The 23,943-nt window shown below is 32.1% G+C and overlaps 2 protein-coding genes across 2 annotated transcripts; both read left to right on the top strand.

Annotated features, from left to right (window-relative positions):
* The first annotated feature begins 4,358 nt into the window (after positions 1 to 4,358).
* LOC114384870 (synaptotagmin-2-like) lies at positions 4,359 to 10,939 on the top strand. The gene is made up of 12 exons (XM_028344688.1): positions 4,359 to 4,805; positions 6,142 to 6,240; positions 6,348 to 6,398; positions 6,507 to 6,630; positions 7,269 to 7,387; positions 7,535 to 7,636; positions 8,087 to 8,161; positions 8,279 to 8,355; positions 8,435 to 8,681; positions 8,839 to 9,189; positions 9,929 to 10,060; positions 10,579 to 10,939. The coding sequence occupies exons 1-12, from the start codon at positions 4,695 to 4,697 to the stop codon at positions 10,705 to 10,707; spliced, it is 1,617 nt and encodes a 538-aa protein (XP_028200489.1). The 5' UTR covers positions 4,359 to 4,694; the 3' UTR covers positions 10,708 to 10,939.
* Positions 10,940 to 15,271: 4,332 nt separating this feature from the next.
* LOC114384421 (dentin sialophosphoprotein-like) lies at positions 15,272 to 22,938 on the top strand. Its single transcript, XM_028344087.1, has 2 exons — positions 15,272 to 15,498; positions 19,111 to 22,938. Exon 2 carries the CDS (start codon positions 19,227 to 19,229, stop codon positions 22,407 to 22,409), a length of 3,183 nt encoding a protein of 1,060 aa, XP_028199888.1. The 5' UTR covers positions 15,272 to 15,498; positions 19,111 to 19,226; the 3' UTR covers positions 22,410 to 22,938.
* Positions 22,939 to 23,943: the final 1,005 nt, after the last annotated feature.

Genomic DNA, 23,943 nt, shown 5'->3' with positions numbered 1-23,943 from the left:
AAAGGAAAAAATATATTTAGATTTTAGACTATCATAAAACTAATTCACATAACCCACCGATATAGTATATATCTGATTTGACGTTTGAAACATGCTCAATGGAAAAACACGCATTCCAAGACACAAAAGCTAAAACTTGTGAGTGTAGCTTCTTTTTTTCCAACGCCAGAACGCAACTAGCTCCAAACACGCATAATCTTTTATATAAGAAAAAGGTAATATTTTGTGTGATTATAGTGTTATTCAGTGGTTGTAAGGTGAGTGTCTTCTTTGCAAAAAATTTATTATTAAATGATCTAAGATCATCTCATTATTTATGATCTAACTTGATAATTTCGTGACACATGGACAATCACATCAATATCGTCTCAAGCCCAAAAATGATCACAAACTAAATCAAAAACCTAAAGAGAAAGTTTTTTCATGAGTTATCATTAGTGTTCTATGATAAAAACAAAAATAAGATCAAAGGAAGGAAAAAAAGATGCTTATCATTCCATGACTCACCCAAACAACATCAGAAGGAAAGAGGGGGGATCTTCTTTAATCACCAACACTAAACCTCACATTTCTAAGTTTTGGGTATCTTTTAGAGAAGATAAAGAGAGTCTTTGCAAATGAAATATGAAATGTGAGGATTTAGGAAATAATTTATAACTCTTAGAATTTATAACCTCAAATTTTCTTATTTACACCAGAGCCTAATTGCTCAGGCCCAAACTGACAAAAACTCTCTAAACACTGACATATATAAGCCGAACATCTTCATATAAATAACTTATTTGTTTCATACACTTAAATTAAAATTTATTTACACTTGCTGATTAAATAAAATCACTTGATAAAACATTATAAAAAAAACTCAATGTTACAACAATCACGTATATAGAGTCAAAAAGGGATGATGCAACTTTTTCTCATATCTATTCCAAAACATATTTTTCCAATTTTGTATCACTTTGAAACTTTGCCATACCCATTAGCCAAACAGACGTTACAACTTACAAGACATGAAAGGTAAAAAGGAAATAAGACTTAATATATGGTTTATAACAAAGAGTATGTGGCGAAAAAAATGTTTTTCATGACTATAGGAGGAGAGTGGGAGCTGGAAGGATTGCTGAGAGTTAGAGCTGCTCATAATTTTCTTGTAGAGTCAGTTAATTACCTACACCTGGACTTGTCTTTTGTCTTTTATGATTTAAGTTTTCTCTCCTCATATATTTCTCTGTGCACCCACCATCAAATTTAATTATTGGCAACGTTGAACAACGCTATGAAACACTAAAATGTTTGATTTGGGGTTTGATAGGGTCCTAGGGTTTGATTTGGGATTGATTAGGTTCCTAGAGTTTGATTTTCCCTTTGTCCAAATTCTGTCATCTATTCTTAAGTTGAGCTTTTATTTTGCTTTGACATAGTTCTGAAGGCATTCAGGTTTCAAGAGTTTCAACATTTACCCTTTGATTAACTTGTATCTGCATGAAACATTAACAAAGCCTCAAAACAAATGGTTTACATAGTCTGTTTTGTTTTTGTCAAAATTTGAAACAAGGACCACCAATAGTTCCCTTTATAACATATTTTCCAAACGATTACACACGTGCCTGAACCTTGTATGGGAAGGAAACAGAGCGTGTGAATATCAATTGCCTTTGCCAACTAAGATGAATTGACTTTTCCATACACCTTTGGTTTTTGTTATTCTTTCATGAGAATTTTCTTCATTCATGTATTTTCCCAGCATAGAAGACGTAACAATTGAAGTCTTTGCTTTCAAAAGGTTAGTCACAAGAGATGGTTCAATGTGCAGGGTTTTTTTTAATTTCTATTTTTTGGTGAAAAATAGGTGAAAAAGTTAATCTGGCTTCATGTATGAAGGAATTACATATAGGAATCATCATATAGAATGCGAATGCATAAAATTTTATTCTTGTTAAAGCTATACGGTTAAGCATGAATAAGAGGGGGGATATGGCCTTTGGGGGTGGGTTTTCAGCCCTTAATTATAAATTTTGGTCTTAGATCGTGAGCCTTCCCTCCTTGGAGATATAATGTGCCTTGGGAGTGGTATACACTGTGACTCCTCTATCCTCCTCCACCTGTCATTTTAGAGTTAGGGGTTGGTACTACAAGCTAAAACTGTGGTCCCAAAATCACATAAAATATAGAAAAATATTTGTATGCTATCATCCATTGTGGACTAGTTTAACTTGCTAGATGATGATGTTCACATACATGATCTCCCATCACCCAGGATTTTGGTTCAAAAAGATTTTCCCTAGCTAATGGATGTTGGAAAATGTTTTCGAACAAATGAATCTGGTTCTGATGTAAGATTTTGAGTATGTCGTGCAGTAACAATTATCATGTTGATTACCATGTTCAGTATTAATGGGAGAGGTAAATGATGTGTCAAACAAAAGAGAATCAAATTCAGTAGTATTTGTGGTATTAGAAGGTCCTTGGGTTGTCTTATGAATTATGAAAAAAATGATTTTGGTATGTGTTATTGATGTTATGTAAAATTTGTCTAAGATATGAAATTTATATATAATTTTTGAGAAATTTGTCGCAAGAGAAATATAAGAGTGCATTAAAAAATGATTAATTTATGAAATAAAATTCAAGAAGTTAAATGTGTCATTGAAAGAATTTATTTTGATAGAAATTGATGTTTTCGACGACTTTATTAAAGTATGTGTGAAGTTTAAAAGTGTTCAAAAATAAGGTTATTTCGAATTTTGAAAGATCAGTTGAAGTAGTTATAAAAGAAGTTATTCAAATAGCATTAGATCTTTGTATTTAAAAATATTGTTGTACAGTGTCAAAATCATAGAATCAATTTTCTGGTAGATTCAATCATTATCACTTAACTCCTCAAATAACAACAATGTCACACATTGAAATTGACTACTAAGTCGGACGATCATTTTGTATTTATTCATTCTGACTCTTTATGAATTCATGTTTCTTTATTTTAGTGTATCTTTCTTAACCTTTTACCTTTTTAATCTTCATTTTTTCTTGAAATCTTTACTTTTCCTTTCTACTTCTAGTGATTATTGAAATTACTACCAAAGGATAATCATTATTGAAATTAATTTTAAAATAAAAAAACATTATTGTAAAATTTACTTAACAAATTATTATACAAAATTATTATAATTATCTGTGGATATTTTTATCGAAATTACTATTATTATATGTATTAAGTGTTAGACAATATTCTGATAAGTTAAAAAATATTTTTTTTTGTTTAGTTAAAAAGAACTTACAATCAAGAATCAATTTTATGTCTATTTTTAAAATATTTATTTATCGATAGAATTATTTAATAAAAATTATTTAGTTATTATAATAATATATTCTTTTCAAAGAATAAATATAATTCCTCACTGTTATTTGGATAAGCTGGCTTCAATTTTCTCCTATTTAGTCATTAAAAATTTTGTTTGAACTTGCAGCTATTTTGCATGTTCCCTTGAAATAGTGACATATTTAGCTTTGCTTTTCTCTAGGTATCGTCTTAGCATCTCAATTTGCAGCTTGTGAAGTGGTTGAGAAATTTCTATTATGTAATATTTTTTTAACCTAAAAAGAGGGACTAAAATGGCTTCAATGGGTTCAGTTCAGAGATTGTGATAGTTGCTGGACTGTTTACTATGATCCTTTAAGGAGACTGAGATGGGCTTTTGAGTGACTTATTTCCAGTAACTGTGCATGCAACGAAAATAAGAATGATTAAAGTTAAAGTAAATATTAATCAGTCTCCTTCAGATATTGGTTAAGATTTAAGAAATTAGAAGAAAAAAATATTTATTAAAATATATAAAATTGTATTACTCATGATATTTTTTATGTTTTTTTTTATTTTTACAATAAATACTTTATTCTTTTGATTTCTTAACTAATTTCTTGATATTAGTAAAATCCTAAAGTTATGACGAAACGGAAGCACAGACTAGAACCTGTAAATTAATCAGTTTCCTTGAGAATAATTCTATATCTTTTTACGTCATTTTCTTATAATTTTTCATGATGCGAGAAAAGTAAGAAAAAAAAATACTTTTATGTTTCTAAAATATTAAATATATATATATTTTGTATTGAATAGTTATATTTGAGTAATCAGTAAGAAGATAACGTAAAACCATTACTCCTTTCTCCGTTTGTAAAAGCCAAAATAGGAAGCATAGTGGGACCTGGCTTTTATTGCACGACTTTAAGACACATTTTTCTGATGAACATGTTTCACTGTTGGATCATTATCTTCTAAGTTAACATCTACGATGTCGAAAACTTTGATATTTGCAAAAAAAATCTGAAAGAATAGACCTTACCGACACTCTCACGCGGTTACAAGTTTCCTTGTCAAGTGTTGTGTGGATCAAGTGGGAGTTAAACAAAGTCTTTATTGGCCACTTGTTTCAATGCCCCTCTTTATTGCATATGTATCATAACATAACATTAAGATATATATTCAGCTTCTTGTCTTTTCCGTTACCTTTTTCCCCTGAAATCACTGATCCACAACAAGAGGCACTCAGAGAGCATTTGTTGATTTGGATTTGGAAGGTTCCACTTTGGTTATGGAAGCAACTTAGCTCCCTTCCTCTCTCTTTATTTTCCACATTGTACAAATGAATTTTCAGGGTACTTGTTGGTAGTGGTGGTTGACAAAGATATTGAAGATGGGAATTTTGAGCACTATAGCAAGCTTTTTTGGATTTGGAATGGGAACTTCAATTGGGCTAGTCATTGGATACTATTTGTTCATATACTTCCAGTCAACAGATGTTAAGGTTTAGTTTTTGTCTGTCTCTTATTTATTGTTTATTTTAATTTTTGGATTGCGTACGGGAACTGTGAAATGTGAATTATATCGTTTTCATCCTTCTTTCTTTGCTGAATCATTATTTATGGTATAACTTGGTATCATTATCCTGTTCTTACTTTTTGTGCTGAAGGTTGAATAAGCTAACTTCCGGTATTTACATTTTGTTGTCATTTGTTTATTTATAAAGACTTGTGCAATCACTTTTTCTACATGCATAAGTGGTAGGAGCATAATTCGGATAAAAGAAGAATGTTTTCCTTCTTCACGGAATAGGAAATATGTTTTGATGTTTGCCATAAGATTCACTTCACTCCTTGGTCTTGATTTTTTACTGAGAATGATTTTAGCCTGAACTGAGATGTTGTGACATTAATTGTAGATAAAATCTGTTGTAACGAAACTTCTATCTGAGGAAAATACAATAGTTGTTTTGAATTTAGCTAAATTTGCTTTTTTTCCCAGTTAAATTGTTTGACTTTGGTAACCCATGGAGGAAAATGCAATACTTGTTTTGAATTTAGTTAAATTTGCTTTTTTTCCCAGTTTTACATTGTTTGACTTTGGTAACCCATTTTTTCATTTAAACTTTTTGTTCTGGACTTTCTGATCTATAGGGGACTTTTAGAACGTTGAGAGGAATTTCAGGAAATGCTGAAATTCCACAGAGGAGAAAGAGAGGTTTCTTAGGGTGGACAAAACTGAAATTAGATAAACATAAAGGACCAGATTGTTTTATTTTTCAGGGAACTAAGCAGCATTGTCTTAAAATACTTCTGCTATGATTTATGTCAAATCACAAGTTTCGAGTTGAATGTTGATAAATTTTGATTTATCATTGTTTCAGCTCAAAGAAAAGGACCTGCAAGACATTTTCTTCTCATAATTTTACTACAGACTTGTAAATAGTAGAATACACAGGATTAGTTTAGTCAACTCTGGGAAAAATACATAAAATATTATTAACCAACAGGTATATGCAATTTATGTTCTTATACGCCAAATAATGTACTCAAGCACACATGAACAACACATTCAAAGATATGCTTTATGCTTTTGATAGATATTCTTTTTTCTCTTTTCCATGTATTGAAAGGTAATTTCACTTTTTCTTTTAGCATTTTGGAACAAGAAAAAGATTGTGTTCTTTCTGGTTTTATTATTTTTTGAAGAGCCAAGCGTATTCCAGTTTAGTTATTTGATATTTCAACATTGTGAGTAGAAGTTAGTGACCACGTTCTGTTATTCTGTCACATTTTTAGTTATTGTCTTACACTTTCAAATTATGGCATGCATGATTTCAGGATCCAGTAATTCAACCTTTGATTGAGCAAGATGCTAAAACATTACAACTGTTGCTTCCAGAGATACCCACTTGGATTAAAAACCCAGACTATGACCGTGTACGTTATTCTTTACAACTATATGACCTTTGTAAAAGTGTTTATCTTGGCAACCAGAAAGGCATTGTAGGTTCTACAGCAAATTAATAATATTTTCTTGTTTGCAGCTTGACTGGCTTAATAAATTTATCGAGTATATGTGGCCTTATCTGGACAAGGTATGCACACTTTTTTTTATTGATGTTTGAATTTGCTCCTATGGCATCTATGAGACTGTTACTTTGTTTATCAATTTTCAATGAGTACCTACGATTCAATCTTCATAGGCAATTTGCAAGACTGCAAAGAGTATAGCAAAGCCCATTATTGCTGAGCAAATTCCGAAGTACAAAATAGATTCAGTTGAATTTGAAGAACTTAACTTGGGTTCTCTGCCACCAACTTTTCAAGGTTGATCTCTCTCTCTTTCTCTCTCTTCCTCACATAGACACACATCACATGAGTATTATGTATGTGAAGCTGCTATTGTGTAAGACTCACTTTTGTTATCATGACCTCATTGCTTAAACAAGTATATGTTTAATAGTTGTCTATGCAATGCTGTTTATGTGTTTTTCATTCCCAAATTAATGGTAAAAGAAGAATCGCAGAAATAACATTTTCTATTTTTTCATATTCTAACTTCTAAGGCAGGCTTTTATATTCTAATTCTGACTTGATTCACGTGTCTTGTCTTTCTACTTGTTAAACGCCATATGAAGCTGACCTTCCAATACTTGACATGATTACAGAATTATTTGAGTTATAATTTCCGCAAATTTTTGTTGTGGGATAGTTTGCTGATTTTGCTCAGATGCAACCAAAGATAAGAATTGTGTCAATGATAAACAATAGCTTTGTTTGCATTTGAGATGATTAAAAGGGCAAGAAAAATATTATAGTCAATATTTGAGAAATATGCTCTGATAATAGCAGTGTGTCCTTGGAATTAAGTTGATTTGACCATGAATCTGGTCTCTACAGTGTGACAGGTATTTTTTGAACTGCAAATAGACTGATTAGTGTTTATTTTCATCAATATATGGCAGGAATGAAAGTCTATGTGACTGACGAAAAGGAGTTGATTATGGAACCATCAGTGAAGTGGGCTGGGAATCCTAACATTATAGTTGCAGTTAAAGCATTTGGGCTTCGAGCCACAGTCCAGGTATATTAGTACCTTCGTGACCTTTTGAAGAACAGAAAAAATAATGTTTGGTTTAATTTATGTTTGCAGCTGTAAAAGGTTGCAAGTAACATGCATACACTTTGTTTTCACCCCATAAAGGGTATTTATGCTTTTAAATTATCTCAGGTTGTTGATTTGCAAGTATTTGCTGCTCCACGTATAACTCTGAAGCCTTTGGTTCCAAGTTTTCCATGCTTTGCCAATATTTACGTGTCTCTCATGGAGAAGGTGTGTATGATGTCAAACTCCTTAGAGTGTGTTTGGTTTGCAGTTGGCAAGTAACAAACTTCTGTTCAACAGAGAAGTAACAAATTGTTACTTCTCATTTTTGTGCATTGGAGAGTGGGAATTTCCGTTTGCAATGATGCAAATGGGTTCCCAAACAAACACTTAATAACTAAATTTCATTGTAGTTTTTAGTGAGGAGTGAGGACAAAGATATCTGATGCATTGGTGATTCTATATAACTGACAATGTGGTACGCAAAAGAATAATTTCAGGGTGTTCTTAAACACTCAATTGACAATCCTATTTAATGGAAACTATATCAACGTGTGTCTGTATAACATGCTAGCACAGCATCCATGTCATACCTGCCTGCATCCATCTTTGCATTTACGTTCTTACCTTTTCCTTTTTTTTTCTTTCCTTTTGTTGCTTTGAATCTCTTGGATGAAGCCACATGTTGATTTTGGACTAAAACTGCTTGGAGCTGATGCAATGTCTATTCCTGGTCTTTATAGGATTGTCCAGGTAGCATATAGCACTTTCATATCCTCTAAAAAATTTCAATAATTGTTTATGGATAGTCATTATTATGCTTGTCAAGTTTTAGTATTGATTTCTCTTTCTCATTTATTTTCCTTACAGGAAATCATTAAAGACCAAGTTGCAAAAATGTATCTGTGGCCCAAGGCCTTAGAGGTTCAAATAATGGATCCAACAAAGTATGTATGATTTCTTCCTTTCATCAAGCTTATAACATTAGGTGTTGGACTAGCTAATTTTGCTTGGTTTGTGAATCAGAGCCATGAAAGTGCCAGTTGGAATCCTTCATGTGAAAGTTGTAAGGGCAGAGAAGCTTAAAAAGAAAGATCTACTGGGGGCATCAGACCCTTATGTGAAACTCAAACTCACAGAAGAGAAACTTCCTTCAAAGAAAACAACTGTGAAATACAAGAATTTGAATCCAGAATGGAATGAGGAATTTAATATAGTCGTCAAAGATCCAGAATCTCAAGTCTTAGAGCTTACTGTTTATGACTGGGAGCAGGTAAGTATCATCTTCAGATGCAATTCTAGATTAACAAAATTGGATGTGAGATTTCCTTTAGGACACTTCTAGAAACTGTCAGGACTCTAAAATATTTTCATTGCTAAAAGATTCCTCTTAGATATTTTCAGGCATGATTTTTCTTTCTTTTGACTAGATTGGCAAGCATGACAAGATGGGTATGAATGTCATTCCATTGAAAGAGATTACACCTGATGAACCAAAAGCGGTGACTCTTAATTTACTCAAGACCATGGACCCTAATGATCCTGAGAATGCGAAGTCACGTGGGCAGCTAACTGTTGAAGTTCTGTACAAACCTTTTAAGGAGGATGAGTTACCTCAGAGTGCAGAGGATTCCAATGCAATAGAAAAGGCTCCTGAAGGAACACCTGCTAGTGGTGGTCTGCTTGTAATTATTGTTCATGAAGCTGAAGATGTGGAAGGAAAACACCACACAAATCCATATGTGCGACTGCTATTTAAGGGAGAGGAGAGAAAAACCAAGGTATTATACACTGATTATGATATAGTCAACTTTGATTTTTTTGCTATCAGCCTTGTCATCATTTTCTTCTTTTTGATCAATAAGGTGTGTTATGCTTCTTCATCCGGAAGAGGATAAATTTGACATTAGACAGTGAAGTGCTAACAAGAGCAAAGAATAAGGGTAGCAGAAACGAAAATGTTGAGGTAGATGAGTGGATATTAAAGAAAGGTAAGATTAGGAACATACATAACCGAAAGAAAATAGGAGTAGTGTCTATCAGGAGAAGGGCTAGAAGAAGACTAATAGAGGTCTAGTAAGATAAGTGGATCAAATGAAAAACAGTCCCATTAAGTCAGGTAGAGTAAAATCTAAAAAATCTTTAGGAGTAACCATAAAAGGGATTTTTCTCTAGAGTTGCCACATTTAGTATCAACAGTGTTTCAGACAGAATTGCCTCAAAAAAAAAAAGATATATATATTTGTAGGGAACAAAAGAAAAAGAAGGGATCCAATGAGATAAGACTTTGTTGATGTGGTTATCGAAGTCATAAACCTTCACGTAATGGTTGAATCCAAATCCCCACCATGTGTATGATGTGTTTTTGCCTTGTATTTAACGAGCACCATGTGTATCTTCTTACTAAAGACTGCTACTATAAACAAACCTCTCCAAGGACAACTGCATCTGTTGTTTTTAGAATTTGAATATAGCTTATATTTCTGTGAAATTTGACTATGGCTCACCGCAACCATACAGCATGTCAAGAAAAATAGAGATCCAAGATGGGGTGAGTCGTTTCAATTTATGCTTGAGGAACCCCCCACCAATGAGAGACTATATGTTGAAGTGCAAAGTGCTTCCTCAAAGCTAGGCCTGCTCCATCCTAAGGTAAATTAACTATCATCTCAAAATGATACATCTCTCACTCAACTCATGAGTTTAGGTTAACTTTCTACCATATGAAACTAGATTATTAACGGTTTTAATTTATACCATATCATCCTCATGAGTCAAATTGTTCCACTTTTCATCATTTTTGAATTATTATACTCTCTCCGTCCCTACATATAAAATCCTTTTAACTAATTGAAGCTCCTCAAGAAAAATATTTAATTTAGTTAATTACATTAAATATCTCAATCATTTATACTATCATTTCAAAATTATTTTTTTCTTATTTCTATATGCACTTAATTATTTCTCATTAATATTTGGAGAGAAAATAATTAAATAAGAATATATAAGAAAAAATAATTAATGTATCTATAAATTTAAAAAAAAATCTTATAAAAAAAATTAAAAAAGGATCTTATAATCAAAGATCGGGAGAGTATATATTTGCATTCACGTCATTTAAGATGATAATACTAATACTTGGTTTTCATTCATTCAACCTTATTAATCAGGAAAGTCTGGGTTATGTGGATATAAAATTGTCTGATGTTGTTACCAACAAAAGAATCAACGAGAAATATCATCTCATTGACTCAAGAAATGGACGAATTCAAATCGAGCTTCAGTGGAGAACTCCTTGATGATGGCTGGTACCAGTTGCATTGCACACACAAATTTCCAGCGTACATAATTGTGTAAAGCAATTTTTCTTCTGATAAGGTTTGGATGAAAGCCTTCAAACTTGATTTCTCATTATTGTTGATAAAAACAATAACGTCAGTGACTCAATACTGTCTTACGAGTTACGCTCCCATAGAATGTTGTTCATAACTCTATTGATAATTTGATATTCAAGTTCTGTTCCTCTGTTTATATGCTTTCCAAAAGATAACAGATTAGAAGTATCCTGTTATTGTTATTGTTAGGAACTTTCAAATTGATTAAAGAAGGGAAACTTTCAAATTAAATACAGGACTTTTGAAACCAAATTACTCATGAGTTTAATGTCTATACGTGTAAAATATTTTTATATTATCATACATCTTTTGAAATATTTTAAGATAATTATTTTAAAAATTAATAAATTTATTATATATAATGGGTTGTGATTGAATTTTATACTCTTAGTGTATAACTTTTTTTTTTTTAGGAAGAATAATGTATCTTGTATAAATTGGTCTCATGTGCATAGATTATAGATACATTATTTCTTGGCCTTATGGCTTGTCATAAGTGGTTGTATGACATGATTCCGAGATTTTGGAATTTTGCAATCAGTTATGTGATTGTTAGGTAGTGACTAGTGAGTTCTTACAGTGGATAATTGCGTTTGTGTGGTGTGTACGGCTCTTATTTTTGTTACTCCAAGAATCTAAAAAGTAATTTGGTAAATATGTATTATACTCTGAATTTAAGTTGTAACCTTATTTCTAATCAATAAAAATATGCAGTTGCTTTGTTTCCGAAAACATAAGCAAATTTCAGAATGTCATTTATTCTTTTGAAAAAAAAGAATTATTCATTGATAATGTAAAAAAATTTATAAAGTCATTCAATCATAACTCATAAATTTGTTAATTTTTAAAATAATTATCTTAAAATAATTCAAACAATAACAACCTAAGATTATTTTATATCAATGTATACACATTAAACTTAATCCTAACATTGTTTTATGTTTTTCTTTACTTTAAAAAGTGTTGTTGAATTCTCAACAATTGGCCTAAATAGTTTATGGTGGACTTAGGCCGAAATCTAGAACAAGATTTTACTTTCCTAATTTTTATTTTTTTAATACCTCAATATTTATTTATATTTATAATCAATATAAGAATTTAATAGACATATATTATTAATGTAAAAAGTTTATAGCATATCACAAAATCTTATTTGTAATGAATTAAAGAGGGACATTGCTTGTATTGCTTTTCCTAAAAAAAAAATTGTCCTCTTATTCATTCATAAAAAAATCTCGAATCACTTTTAATATAACTTTTAGAATTTTTTTTATTTTTTTTACAAATTTGCTATACTTTGCATTTTCTTTTGTTAGTAATGATATTCAGGCCGAAAAATATCTCATAGATAACTTATTATTCATGGTCTTCCTTCACTCTTTTTTTGGATCAGAGGTTTTTATTTTATTTTTTCTTATAGATCCTCAGTGCACAAGGTTCTTCCTTCATTGGGCCTTTTCTGAAACCCAGGTCCCAGCAGTGCTATTTGGAAGCTCCATTGAAAACCAAAACTCAGAAAGCAAGGAATCTAACCATGCACACCATTTATGTTTTTTTGGGTCCAACATCAATACACCAGGCACCTAATCTCTCCATTTATTAGAAATCATCAGTAGGAGAGAGAAAAACATATATATTGGATGAGAATTCAATATATGTGTCTTTCTTTCTCCTATGGATAATTGGGTCTCACACAGTGTATTTTTTTTTTCTTTCATATCAGTAATTTTCCATAAATGAAGAGGAACTTTACTCCCACATCATGTGCGCATGAATTCATGTGGCACACATGATCTAACGAGACCTTTTTTTCTTCTTGCCCTCTATTTGGATAGGAGGTAAAATTCAGAAGAAAGAAATAGAAATGAATTTAGAGTGAAAATTTATAATACTTTGATGGATTAAAATAAAAAAGAATGAAAATGATTATTTTTTTAATTGTTTAATTTGGTTATATAAAAAGAGAAGAAAAAAATAGAAATAATTGTTAAAAGATTTTCTCTCTCTCTTTTTTTAATATGTTTCATAACTTGCTGATGTCTAGGAGGTATTTATGCAAGCCATTATCATCCCAATCAAAATCCTCACCCCCTAAACCATATGTCCATCAAATTAACGTCATTTTTCATGTTCATTATGATATCTCTTCTTTTTCAATTGATATTGTAAACTCACGAAGTGTTCTCCTTCAATTTTGTAGTTTGATCAGCGTCTAGTGTCTACACCGGTTGACCCATGAACAAAATTTTGAGTTTAGAAATCCATTGTGTGAGAAAAATATTAGTATGAACTGATTAACCAAATTGTTAATAAATTTTAAAATATCTCTCTCTCTCTAAAACATAATTGAGAATAAATTTGAGAAAGGAAAATATTTATGTGAATTTTATTTATCCATTTGCTTATTCCTTACATATTTGTTTTATATGTTATAATTATTAAAATTTCAATAAAAAAAGGGAAAGAAAGCAGAAATAATATTGGAGAAAATACGTGTGAGAATGATTTATCTTTTAATCAAAGGATAAAGTTAGAAAAGATATTTTTGAATTCAAAAGAAACTGTGTCTCCATCTTATTTATTTTTTATTTTGTGTTAATGATCTCCATTTTGTGTATCTTCCAATGCAATGAAAAATTCAAAATTTATTATTTTGGTAGTCGATTGATTTTATTTTCATTTAAAATAATAATAAAAATTTATAAGTTTTCACAACTAATGCATCCTAAAATGAATTTAACAAAGATGTTACATTAAATTCAATCCCTCAATATAATAAAATTATTCTTCTCCTAAAATAAGCCTTTTATTTTTGTTTTAAAATAATTTTAGAACTATCAAATTGTTACAACTTGTATTTCAATGCATATGATTCATAAGGTATTACGCTTAAATTAACCCATTATAATTTTGAAGAAAAACATGTAATAATAATAATAATATTCTGTTTTTAAAGAATTTTGAAAGTATTATTATTATTTCAAAATATAATAATATTTATAATAGTAAGTAGAAATTTCAATAGCAATTATTTCTCAAACTCAAGTGCCCCAACACACTTATTGAATCAATATGATAACACGCATTAACCCAAATTCTAATGTTTAAATAATGATAACAATAATGATGCTAAAAAAAAAGGTAAATAAAACATAAAGAAAAATGAATTTACATCAAGACAATGTGTGACTTCCACATGTTCTTCCGGCTTAAAGTTCAAAAGAATATTAATATATTATATGCATTTCTAACTTAAAAATACAAGAGTGATAAAAAAAAAACTTCAGTCGCATCCCATAAATAACTAGACTCATATGATTCATTTTTTCTTTGAATATCCAAGTCATCCATTTATTTCTTGGATGACTTTGCGTGTTTGGTAATTTTAATATTAAAAATGTTAGAAACACATTTTTCATGCATAAATTTAATTACATGTTTTCATTGACTAAAATTTATTAAAAATAATAAAATTCTGTAAATCACACATTATATTTAATGATTTTTTCTCATAATTTTTTAGTTTTTAATAAATTTTAATCAAATAAAGAAATTTTATTTAAAGAAGTGCATTAGAGAATACATTTTTAGCACTTTTTTTTTATCTTTAAACATGGTAGAAAATAATTTGCTCAATATAGAACTTTACAAATAAGGTTAAGGGACAATTTTTTAAGCTCTAATAATAGTTATATAGACTAATTTTGAACTATTTTTCATTAGCATAGAAGTTGATTTTATTTAAAGGTTAAAAGTATGATTTTTTTTTTCAATTTAAAAAAAAAATCACTTGGATAAATAATTCAATGTATGACCTCATTTTTTCATGTTATCCAATATATTTTTTAACTCATTAAATATACATTCTTAAAAAATCCATTATCTTTCTCCCACTTTTATATATTTTTAATTTACTCAGATGTTTTTTTTATTAGATGAATTTAGATGTTCACACAAGTGAATTGATACTCCCTTATTACGATATAACATGAGAAAAAAAGTAATTTCTTCCTTCCTGTATCTTAAATTAAAAGAAAAGGAAAAAAAATAGAATAATTAGAATTTAGTAAATTAATTGGTTGAATAAAATATTTTTAAGTCATTATAAAATTTCTAATATCTATCTACTATTTTCAGTGTAAAAGTGTTTTTTTTTTAATTTTCTTAAACATTGAAGTATTATAAATAAAAAAACGTGATTGAGATAATAAATCTCACTAAATATGATTCCCCATTAAAATTAGTTTTTATTTGGTGGATATTTTATATTAATGTTTTGGTAGGAAAAAATTATTCTTGTAATTTTTTTGCACCGAATTGTGAATAAAAATAAAAATCTTAAACAATGGGCTCTAAAGTCCACTATTGTTATCCTGGTCCCATTAACTCCTAACAACTTCTGGCGTGGCACGTGTCAATGTCCAACCTACGAACCAGAGGACAAATTCACAAAAATCAAAACCAAAAAAAAAAAGAAAAGAAAAACAAATGAGCACCAAATATTTCGAAGAAGTAGTAAAACGTTGCTTCCTCATTCTCTTCCGCTTTGAAGTCTCTCTCTCTCGAGCGCCAATTCAGACTCTGCGCGCAGAACATTCTACAATTCTCGCGAAGCCGCGCGAGCCGGTGGAGCTCCTCCTTTTCGAACCTCAACCGGAGCTAGCTAGGGTTTCAATTTCATTCACCAACGCAAACGTAAACCCCTCTCTCTTTTATCGCTTATTTCCCTTCTCTCGCACTTATTCTTTCTTCCTTTCTTAGGGATTTACATTTTCCGTGACGCATCTCAGCGTTTTCATTATGACAACATGCCTATTAACTTTATTCCTCTTTACATTTCTATACGCCTGCAATTTTATTTATTTATTTATTAGGGTTTTCCATATCTTCTATCAAACGCAGAATTTAGGGTTTTGCTATAGGCCGCGTCTATGCCACCCCCTCCCTGAGAATTTTTATGCTAATCTTTGTTGAAATTAAGGATTCGTGTTCTGTTTTTTTTTTTTTTTGTACGTTTTACGCCTAATGATTTCAGAATGCATTTGTTTTTAGTCAGAATTTTTAATTCAATTGCATTTACTGTTGGGGATTGTGATTTTACTTCCGAATTGGCCGTTGCAACATTGAAATCATATTGATTCAGTGATCTTGATTAGAAAGTTACAGCTTATTATTATTATTATTATTATTATTATTATTAAGTGCGACTTTGTACCAGTCCTTGAAGTGACTGGTAATCTTATTGTTGAGAGATTTAGGTTTAGTTATTTTATCACTCTTTAAGATACGACCTGATTTATCCAACGTTGTTTAGAGTAGGTAGTTTGTAAAGTGATAGCTCATCGGTTTGCTCAATCTTTTAAAATATTTCTCTGAATTGCTCATCCTATGCTATTCATGCAGAAAACATTCTAGTATCTATAATTCTGGTCTGTATCACAAATTATTTTTATATTTTGCTGAAATTTTGTGTGAATTTTTCAAATTTTACTGGCGAACTATATTAAGTAGCAAAAATAATGTTTTGTTTAGATTCAAATTTTCTTAAATTATAGATATTTTCCTTTAGTTAACATTATTCTATTATGATCTATTTGTCCTCAGAATTGCAACTGTTTGTTAAATTTCTGGAATCTTTCACCCTTAATAACCAAGTAAGTGGTATAATGACGGTGAACATATGATTTTTCTTGGTAGAGAAAAGATATATTCTCCCCTTGAATGAAAATTAGGTACTTGGTCTTAAATGTTACATGAACAGAACTTTAAGGCTTTCCAAATTCATGTGGATTACTCCACTTAATAAAATAGAAATAGAAAATCAAAACACAGAACATTGGGGTGGGAGCAGAATTCTACATTAAATTAAATAAATGTGAGACAATGTTTCCACATTGGAAATTTGACTTTTTGATTGATGGAGATTATATCTTCCTGAGAGATTTGGGGAAATACATATATTTAATGTAAGAGTCACTCGGGAGATTAAGCAAAAATGAAACTCTGAGTAGCTGTTCATGCATAGGTCTTGAAGTTGATGCTAATGTACTTGCATAATAAGTCTTGAAGTTGATATTATATATTAATTTAGATTTTAGAAAGCAATCAGTATGGTTTGAATTAACCTTTTTTTTTGTACAAAAGTTACCTCATAATTAGTTGGTTTATAAAGTTGACCATAGGCTTAGAAGAGTTATTAAGTGTGGAAACTATATTAAACTGCTTTTAGTGTGCATTTAACCACATCACAACTGACAGGAATTTGTTCCTGCTTAATTTAGTGTTAGTCAAGTTTTTCCTAATTTGAAATTGCTACTGACTTTGTTTTTATTAAAAATAAATAATTATAGTGATGATGCAATTGATGCAATCATATGTCTAGTGATAATTAATTAATTAGTTTGATATTGTAACTAGGAGTTTGCAGTTCATCCACCCTTCACTTTTGATTTTATTGAGATAGATATGGAAATGGATTTTCTCTTGTCACCATAATTTGCTTGTTTTTGAATTTTCTATTTGGAGTTATATATCTGAATCAGAAGTAACGTCAGACTACTTTTCTTTGCCAGTCATAGGTTTGGGACCTCTCCAAACTGCTAGGATGTATCATATATTTATTGGATATTCTAGTACAACTATAATTTTATCTGTAAAATATTTAGAGAACTTGGTATTTTCTTTATAATAGCTCTATGGTTGGTGTCAACAAATGCAGTAACTTGGTACCATTCAAAACAAGACTAATGGGCAGCTGTATTTTATTCGCTGGGATAGAGTAGTTGATATTAGTAAATGATTTGCATTGGTGAATCTGCAAGAACATGGAATTGGCAATTAATTCCTTAAAGAAATTGTCTATTGCTTTGGGACAAAGAAAGTCAATTGATATTTATGATGTACAAACACCTCTCTTGTTTGAAGTGTTGCGATGTCATTCATGTTTCTGACACTGATACCTCCATGACACTTGTTTAGAAAATTCATCTTAAAACATAATGACATGAAAAATTAATGTCTTTGACCCAACGTCTTTAAAAAGTGCTCATGACAGATGGTGGTCACGGATATCTCGGGCTGAATTTTGCATTGCAATTTTATTTCTGCAATGACACACATGGAACATATCAAATGAAAACTCTTCTTAATGTGAGAAATGAGAACTACAAATATAAACCATTAGATCACATTTGAATGGTCAAGATTAAAAGAAAAATGCACATGATTTTTTAAGTGATCATGTGTTCACTAACTTACTTTTAAATTTGACCATCTATATATGGTTGTATTACTCAGATTTATAGCACTCATTTCTCATAATAAGAGTAGTTCTCATTTGATTTGCTCCCTATATATACATGCTTCCACCATATGCCATTTTATTTTATTGTTAACATTGTTTTGATCCTTGTTTGTGAGGTTCATTGTTCATAGAAAAAAAAACTTTAGTTAATTTAAGAAGGTAAATATAACTTTCTTAAAAGATATAACTTTTTTTTTGGATTAAGCTCTGTTTCAAAATAATGTCTTATATTCTTTCGGGGGCCCATTATCAATTTATCATAAGAAAAAGGTGTTAAAAAATGCAAAGATTGGTTTTGGTGGTAATTAGGTCCAAAGGATTGGAATTTGTTTGATTTGTACAGTGGAATGCTCTTTTCTTATCTCTTTCTGTGGCCATTATTCTTTATTTTGTATGTGTTTTATTTTTCTATTTCTTATTCTTATTAATTTTAACTCTGCTTATTTCATGCTTTGGTTCAAATGTTTTTACATAGCCAGTTTCAAGCCTGTATGAAAGAGGAGGGTTGTATTAGGCAGTCAATATCCAATATAAAACTTCGTTGAATCTTATGTCCATACTACACAAGATAGGATTAAGAATGAATGCATTAGAGAGAAAGTTGGGGTAGCAACTACTCTAGAAAAAATGGTAGAATCTCATCTTAGATGGTTTGGGTGTGTGTGAAGAAGACCCGTAGATAGCCCATTAAAGAGAGTATATTAGATGGAGGGTAGCGTATCACTAGAGCTATTGGGAAGGGAACCCTAAACTGAGAAAACTGTATTTATTATTGATGATCTAAGACTGCAAGGAATGATATCCATATTTGGTCACTTGCGAATAAGACTGAAAATTATGTGCATTTGTTTTTTCAGTGATATTTTACCTTATTGTTGCTGTAAACTTAGAATTCTATTTTTGTGTGGTCAGATTTTTTGTTATAAATCTGTGTGATTTTAAACTTTTCAGTTTATTGTCTCCATTCCTAACATGCATATTTACTTTGTTATTATATTTTGCAGTGCATGTTTGTGAAGGTTTTTTTCCTGAAATCCCAATAAGCCTCTTAATTGGAGGAAAAGTTCTTGCATACCAAAAGGACAGCCTTGATGCTTTGAGAAAGGTTATGTGAAGCAGTATGACTCTTGAAGATTTCTTTACGTTGACTGAAATGAAAGATGGCCTCACAGCCCCTTCTCGAGTGCAAGAGTTGGTCTCTGTAATGAAGAAGGAGCAAGATTGTGTTGTTAAGAATGCTGGTGATGCAACAAGGCAGTGGGCTGCTGTTGCAAGCACTATTGCTGCTACAGAGAATAAAGATTGTCTTGATCTTTTTATTCAATTAGATGGACTTGGGTTCATCAACAAATGGTTAAAGGATGCCCAAAATTTGGGTGCTGATAATACTAATGATGGCTTCATTGAAGAGTCAATTACTGCAATGTTACGAGCAGTTGAAAAACTGTATCTAGACAGCGAGAAGTCAATTTCATCAGGAATTTCGGTAACTGTCAGTAACCTTCTTGGCCATCGTAGCTCTAAGGTGCAGGATAAAGCAAGAGTATTATTTGACCGCTGGAAAGGAGGTGGAGATGGAGATGCTGAACCAACTGATAATTCGGATCTTGGTAGAATCAACAATGTGAGTGATGAGATTGTTTGGTCGAAAGGCCAGCCATCTTCTGTGAATGAAGCTGGCAATGAAGATGATCATGCATCTCAACCTGCTGGAGGTGAGAAGTCTCTATTGGGAGGCTCAGATAGTCAGCTACAAGAAAAAGTTTCTAGCATACAGATACAGAATGCTGACAATGCACTCCAGTCCTCTGTAAGTTTGGATTGTGAAGATGCCAAAGAGAGATCAAACCATGTTGATATTGTCTTGGCTTCTGTTCAAGAAGTTGCCAACATAAGTGAAGGTGGGACCTGTAACTTATCTGTTAATAAACAAGGCAGTTTCAAAGGTCAACAAGATGATTTGAAGTTAAATGACTTGTCCAAAAATGAGAAGCAAGATCAAAATGTTAATGGTTCTCCAGAAGAATTAAGAGCATCAGATATCTCTTCAGCATCTGGAGAGCCAGATCTTGAACCTGTCTCCATTGGTGATAGTGAAGCAAAAGCACTGGAGTCTGTGGAAGAAGAACCTGCTTTAGAACATAATGTTGAAAGCAATGAAAATATCATTTGTCCTAAAATAAATGTTTCTGGTAGCATGAGAACACCTGCATCAGATGGGATGAGTGTGGGGGATGATGTCAGAGCTATAAATTCCAGCAATCCCCAACTTCCCAAATCATCAGAAAATGATGATTGTTGTTCTCAAGCATTGCAGGACTTATCAGTCACTGGCAGTCACTTGGAAAAGCCTGAGATGTCTTACCTCAAAACAGAATATGTAGGAGCAGTAAAGGAAAGCAAGGGCCAAGATGATGATACCCCAAATGGTTCTGACTCTTCTAATCAGGGCAAAGGTCCCACAAGCCCTAACATTATTGACAAGAATTCTGACATGGAACTTGAGTATGGTATTGTTGATGCTTTAGAAGTTGCTCGACTAGTTGCCCAGGAAGTTGAGAGGGAATGTGTAAGCCCTATAAAGGAAGGGAATGACCAAGTTTCTAATGAAGTCAACAGTACCACAAATGGTTCTGATTCTTTTAAATGGGGAAATGGCCCCAAAAGCCCTAATGTTATTGACAAGAGTTCTGATATTGAACTTGAGTATGGTATTGTTGATGCTTTAGAAGTTGCCCGGCAAGTTGCTCAGGAGGTTGAGAAAGAAGTTTGCAGCTCTTCTTCAGAGAAAATCTCAGAAGGTGGAATCAGGCAGGCAGCCAGCCTTGATTTAGGGAGAAAGGATGAAGTCACTCATGCCCTACCTGAGGAGGTATCATCCAGGCAAAGCAACTCTGCTGAGGTGTGTTCTGAACAGGCGGAACATATGAGTGTTTCAGATAATATTGAGGCTGGGCAAGATGACTTGGAGTCCTCGCAGGTGACTGAAGCAGCTCGAGACCCAGGAGGTAATTCAGAGAAAAGTCTCTGTACCTTTGATCTCAATGAAGAAGTTGGTTCTGATGATATGGATGTTTCTGTAAATGCTATGTCTACTATGCCAATACCTGTTGTTTCTGCTTCAAAACCTGCACAGACTTCTCGGTTGCCAATGGCCCCTTTGCAGTTTGAGGGGACCCTTGGATGGAAAGGGTCAGCTGCCACCAGTGCCTTTCGCCCCGCATCACCTCGTAAAAATTCTGATAACGAGAAGAATGTTTCTGTTGATGGAAACTCAGAGATTTCCAAGCAGAAGCATGATTGCTTTGATTTTGATCTGAATGTGGCTGAGGATGAAGAAGGATTGGTAAAACAAATTGGTGAATCTTCAGGCCTTCCTTCTGGCCAATCATCAGTTGAACTTGGTCCTAAAAGATCAAGCAGGTTTGAGTTGGATTTAAACAGTATTGGTGCTGATGATGATGCCCAACCTTCAGATCAGAGGATGGAGGGGGCACTCTTTTCAGGAAGAAATGGTTATTGGAGCCCATCACCTGCTTCATCATCGTCATCAATGCAACCTTTAGTACGAAATATCGATTTGAATGACAGACCATTCTTTCAAACCGATTTAGTGGACCAAGGGCATAGTAAGTCTTCTTCGATTATTGAAGCGTATAAACGGTCCAAGTCGGATGCTCCCGTGATATCTATATTGGGTGCCAAGGTAGAAGTTGGTAGAAGAGAATATATTCCTCAAACTTTATCTTTGCCAAATGGCAAGGCAATTGAGCCTGCAATGGATCTTCCATTGTCAGGAGCAGGTAGCATTTTAGGAATGGGCCCTACACTACCCTACAATCATTCAACTGCTTTTGGGTATAACAGACTGACATCAGTGCCTGCTTTGTCTTTTTCATCAGCCATGTATGGATCATCTGGTGGCCCAATTCCATACATGGTAGACTCAAGAGGAACTCCTGTTGTGCCTCAGGTTGAGGGATCTTCCTCAACTGTCCTGTCATCTTATTCTCAACCTCCATTTATCGTGAGCATGACCGGTACACAACTTGGTTTAAATGGGGTTGGATCTTCACGTCCCAACTTTGATTTGAACTCTGGCTTCACAATTGATGGAGGGAACAGAGACATGTTGACTGCAAGACAATTTTTCTTTCCTGCTCAAGGCAGAGCCATGGAGGAGCACGTGAGAACCCTTCCACAATCCTCAAGTTCCGGAGTTAGTGTGAAAAGAAAGGAACCAGATGGTGGCTGGGATAGGGATGCCTATGCATTTAGCTACAAACATCAGCAACCTCCATAGAAGTAGCTCTAATTTATGCTTTTGCCTCTCATCTGATCTGTTTATAATTCTGCTCCGCTCCCAATTGATGCTTATATTATTACTTAAGTTGATCCTGAAGAGTATCCCAATCTATTGGAATCCTTTAGCAAGAGAAGAACCAGCCCAATAAAAGGCGGAGGAAGATGGATGTAATATGATTTATGAGAGTGATTGGCGAAGGGGGAAATTAGTGTTTTTCTTCTTTGTTTTTCCTTTCCTGCAGTTTCATAGAAAGTCAGTACAAGCCCACAAGGCTTGGTACACGTAGCTGTAACTTTTCTTTCATATTCAAAGAAATTATAGGCATAGTATGGTGTTTCTCACTGAGTGGTACTTGAGTACATGGTTACAAATTTTAGTTGATTTTAGTGAGTTTTGATTATCAAGGAATAACCTGTATAGAGAAAGCTGTGTCCAAAACTTTTCCGCATACATAAAATAGTCTAACTCGATACAAGTCCTGGTTAACTCATGCTTTTAATTGTTATGTCTTTGGTTTCATATTGAATGACGCTGTTAGTCCCTATTCCCCAATTTGTGCATTACTGAACCCTTAAATATCGCTTGAAATCTGCAGCCCCATCCTGTGCAATAATCATCAGCGATTCTTGTCGGAAACAATGTGCCCTCGTGATTTTGCTGCATGCTCATTGACATTTCCACGGTAGTCTATTGGTATGTATTTGGATCTGGTAAAATTGATTTTGAAGTGATGTAATTATGTTTGGATGTTTTTATTATAAAATCAAATTATGAATAAAATTTAAATTTAAGGTAAAAGTTATTTAAAGTTATTTTAATTTAAAATTAATTTTGGATTCAGAATTAATTATGAATTTTTTTAACATGTAATTAAACATGTCAGAATGTTTTCAAAATTAATTTTAAATTTATAATCAATTTTTCAACATGAAATCAAACATGCATTTAATGTTTAAACACTGAATTGATTCTACTCTATAAAATTATGGTGAAGCTACTTGTTTCACCTTTACCATAAAATTTTAATTGATTTTTTTCACTGTAAAGCCATTTCAAACACGCTGCGTGTGCCAATTACAGGTGACAATTATTGTCTGGAAATTGTGATCAGCAACTGTTTTGAATTTTGATAAGGATACCACTTGTCAATTCTAACGGAGTCCAAAGGTGTCTTAATTTACGTCATGTTCTAATTATGACTTTTGCTGGGTACGGATTTCTTTTGGGGACGGGAATTCAATTAGCAAAGCTATTATACCGCAAGGTTTAATTTTGCAATTTCTCATAAGATATCATATATGATTATTTTGTGTGATTCTAGCAAAATTGTAGAGTTTGTTAATTTAAGCAATTTCATCATTTTTGAGTAATTTTAATGGGCGCAGATAAAAAAAATTTCCAGGTTAACTTATATAAACTCATGGTTAACAATAGTTTGTTTTTGAGAATTTTTTAAAAAGTTACAAAAAAAGAGAATTAAAACTATGTTAAACACCCAATTTTTAAATTTCACTCAAATGCAGCTAAACAA

This window comes from Glycine soja, chromosome 14 (genome assembly GCF_004193775.1).
Source record: "Glycine soja cultivar W05 chromosome 14, ASM419377v2, whole genome shotgun sequence".
Lineage (NCBI taxonomy): Eukaryota > Viridiplantae > Streptophyta > Magnoliopsida > Fabales > Fabaceae > Glycine > Glycine soja.
Note: the sequence above shows the minus strand (reverse complement) of the source record. Positions and strands in the feature narration are given on the sequence as shown.

Excerpts from the sequence above, each read along its gene's own strand:
- LOC114384421 (XM_028344087.1), top strand. The coding sequence starts at position 19,227 with ATGACTCTTGAAGATTTCTTTACGTTGACTGAAATGAAAGATGGCCTC.
- LOC114384870 (XM_028344688.1), top strand. The coding sequence starts at position 4,695 with ATGGGAATTTTGAGCACTATAGCAAGCTTTTTTGGATTTGGAATGGGA. Across the intron at positions 6,631-7,268 it reads TCTGCCACCAACTTTTCAAG|GAATGAAAGTCTATGTGACT; the intron begins GTTGATCTCTCT and ends AATATATGGCAG. Across the intron at positions 8,682-8,838 it reads CTGTTTATGACTGGGAGCAG|ATTGGCAAGCATGACAAGAT; the intron begins GTAAGTATCATC and ends TCTTTTGACTAG.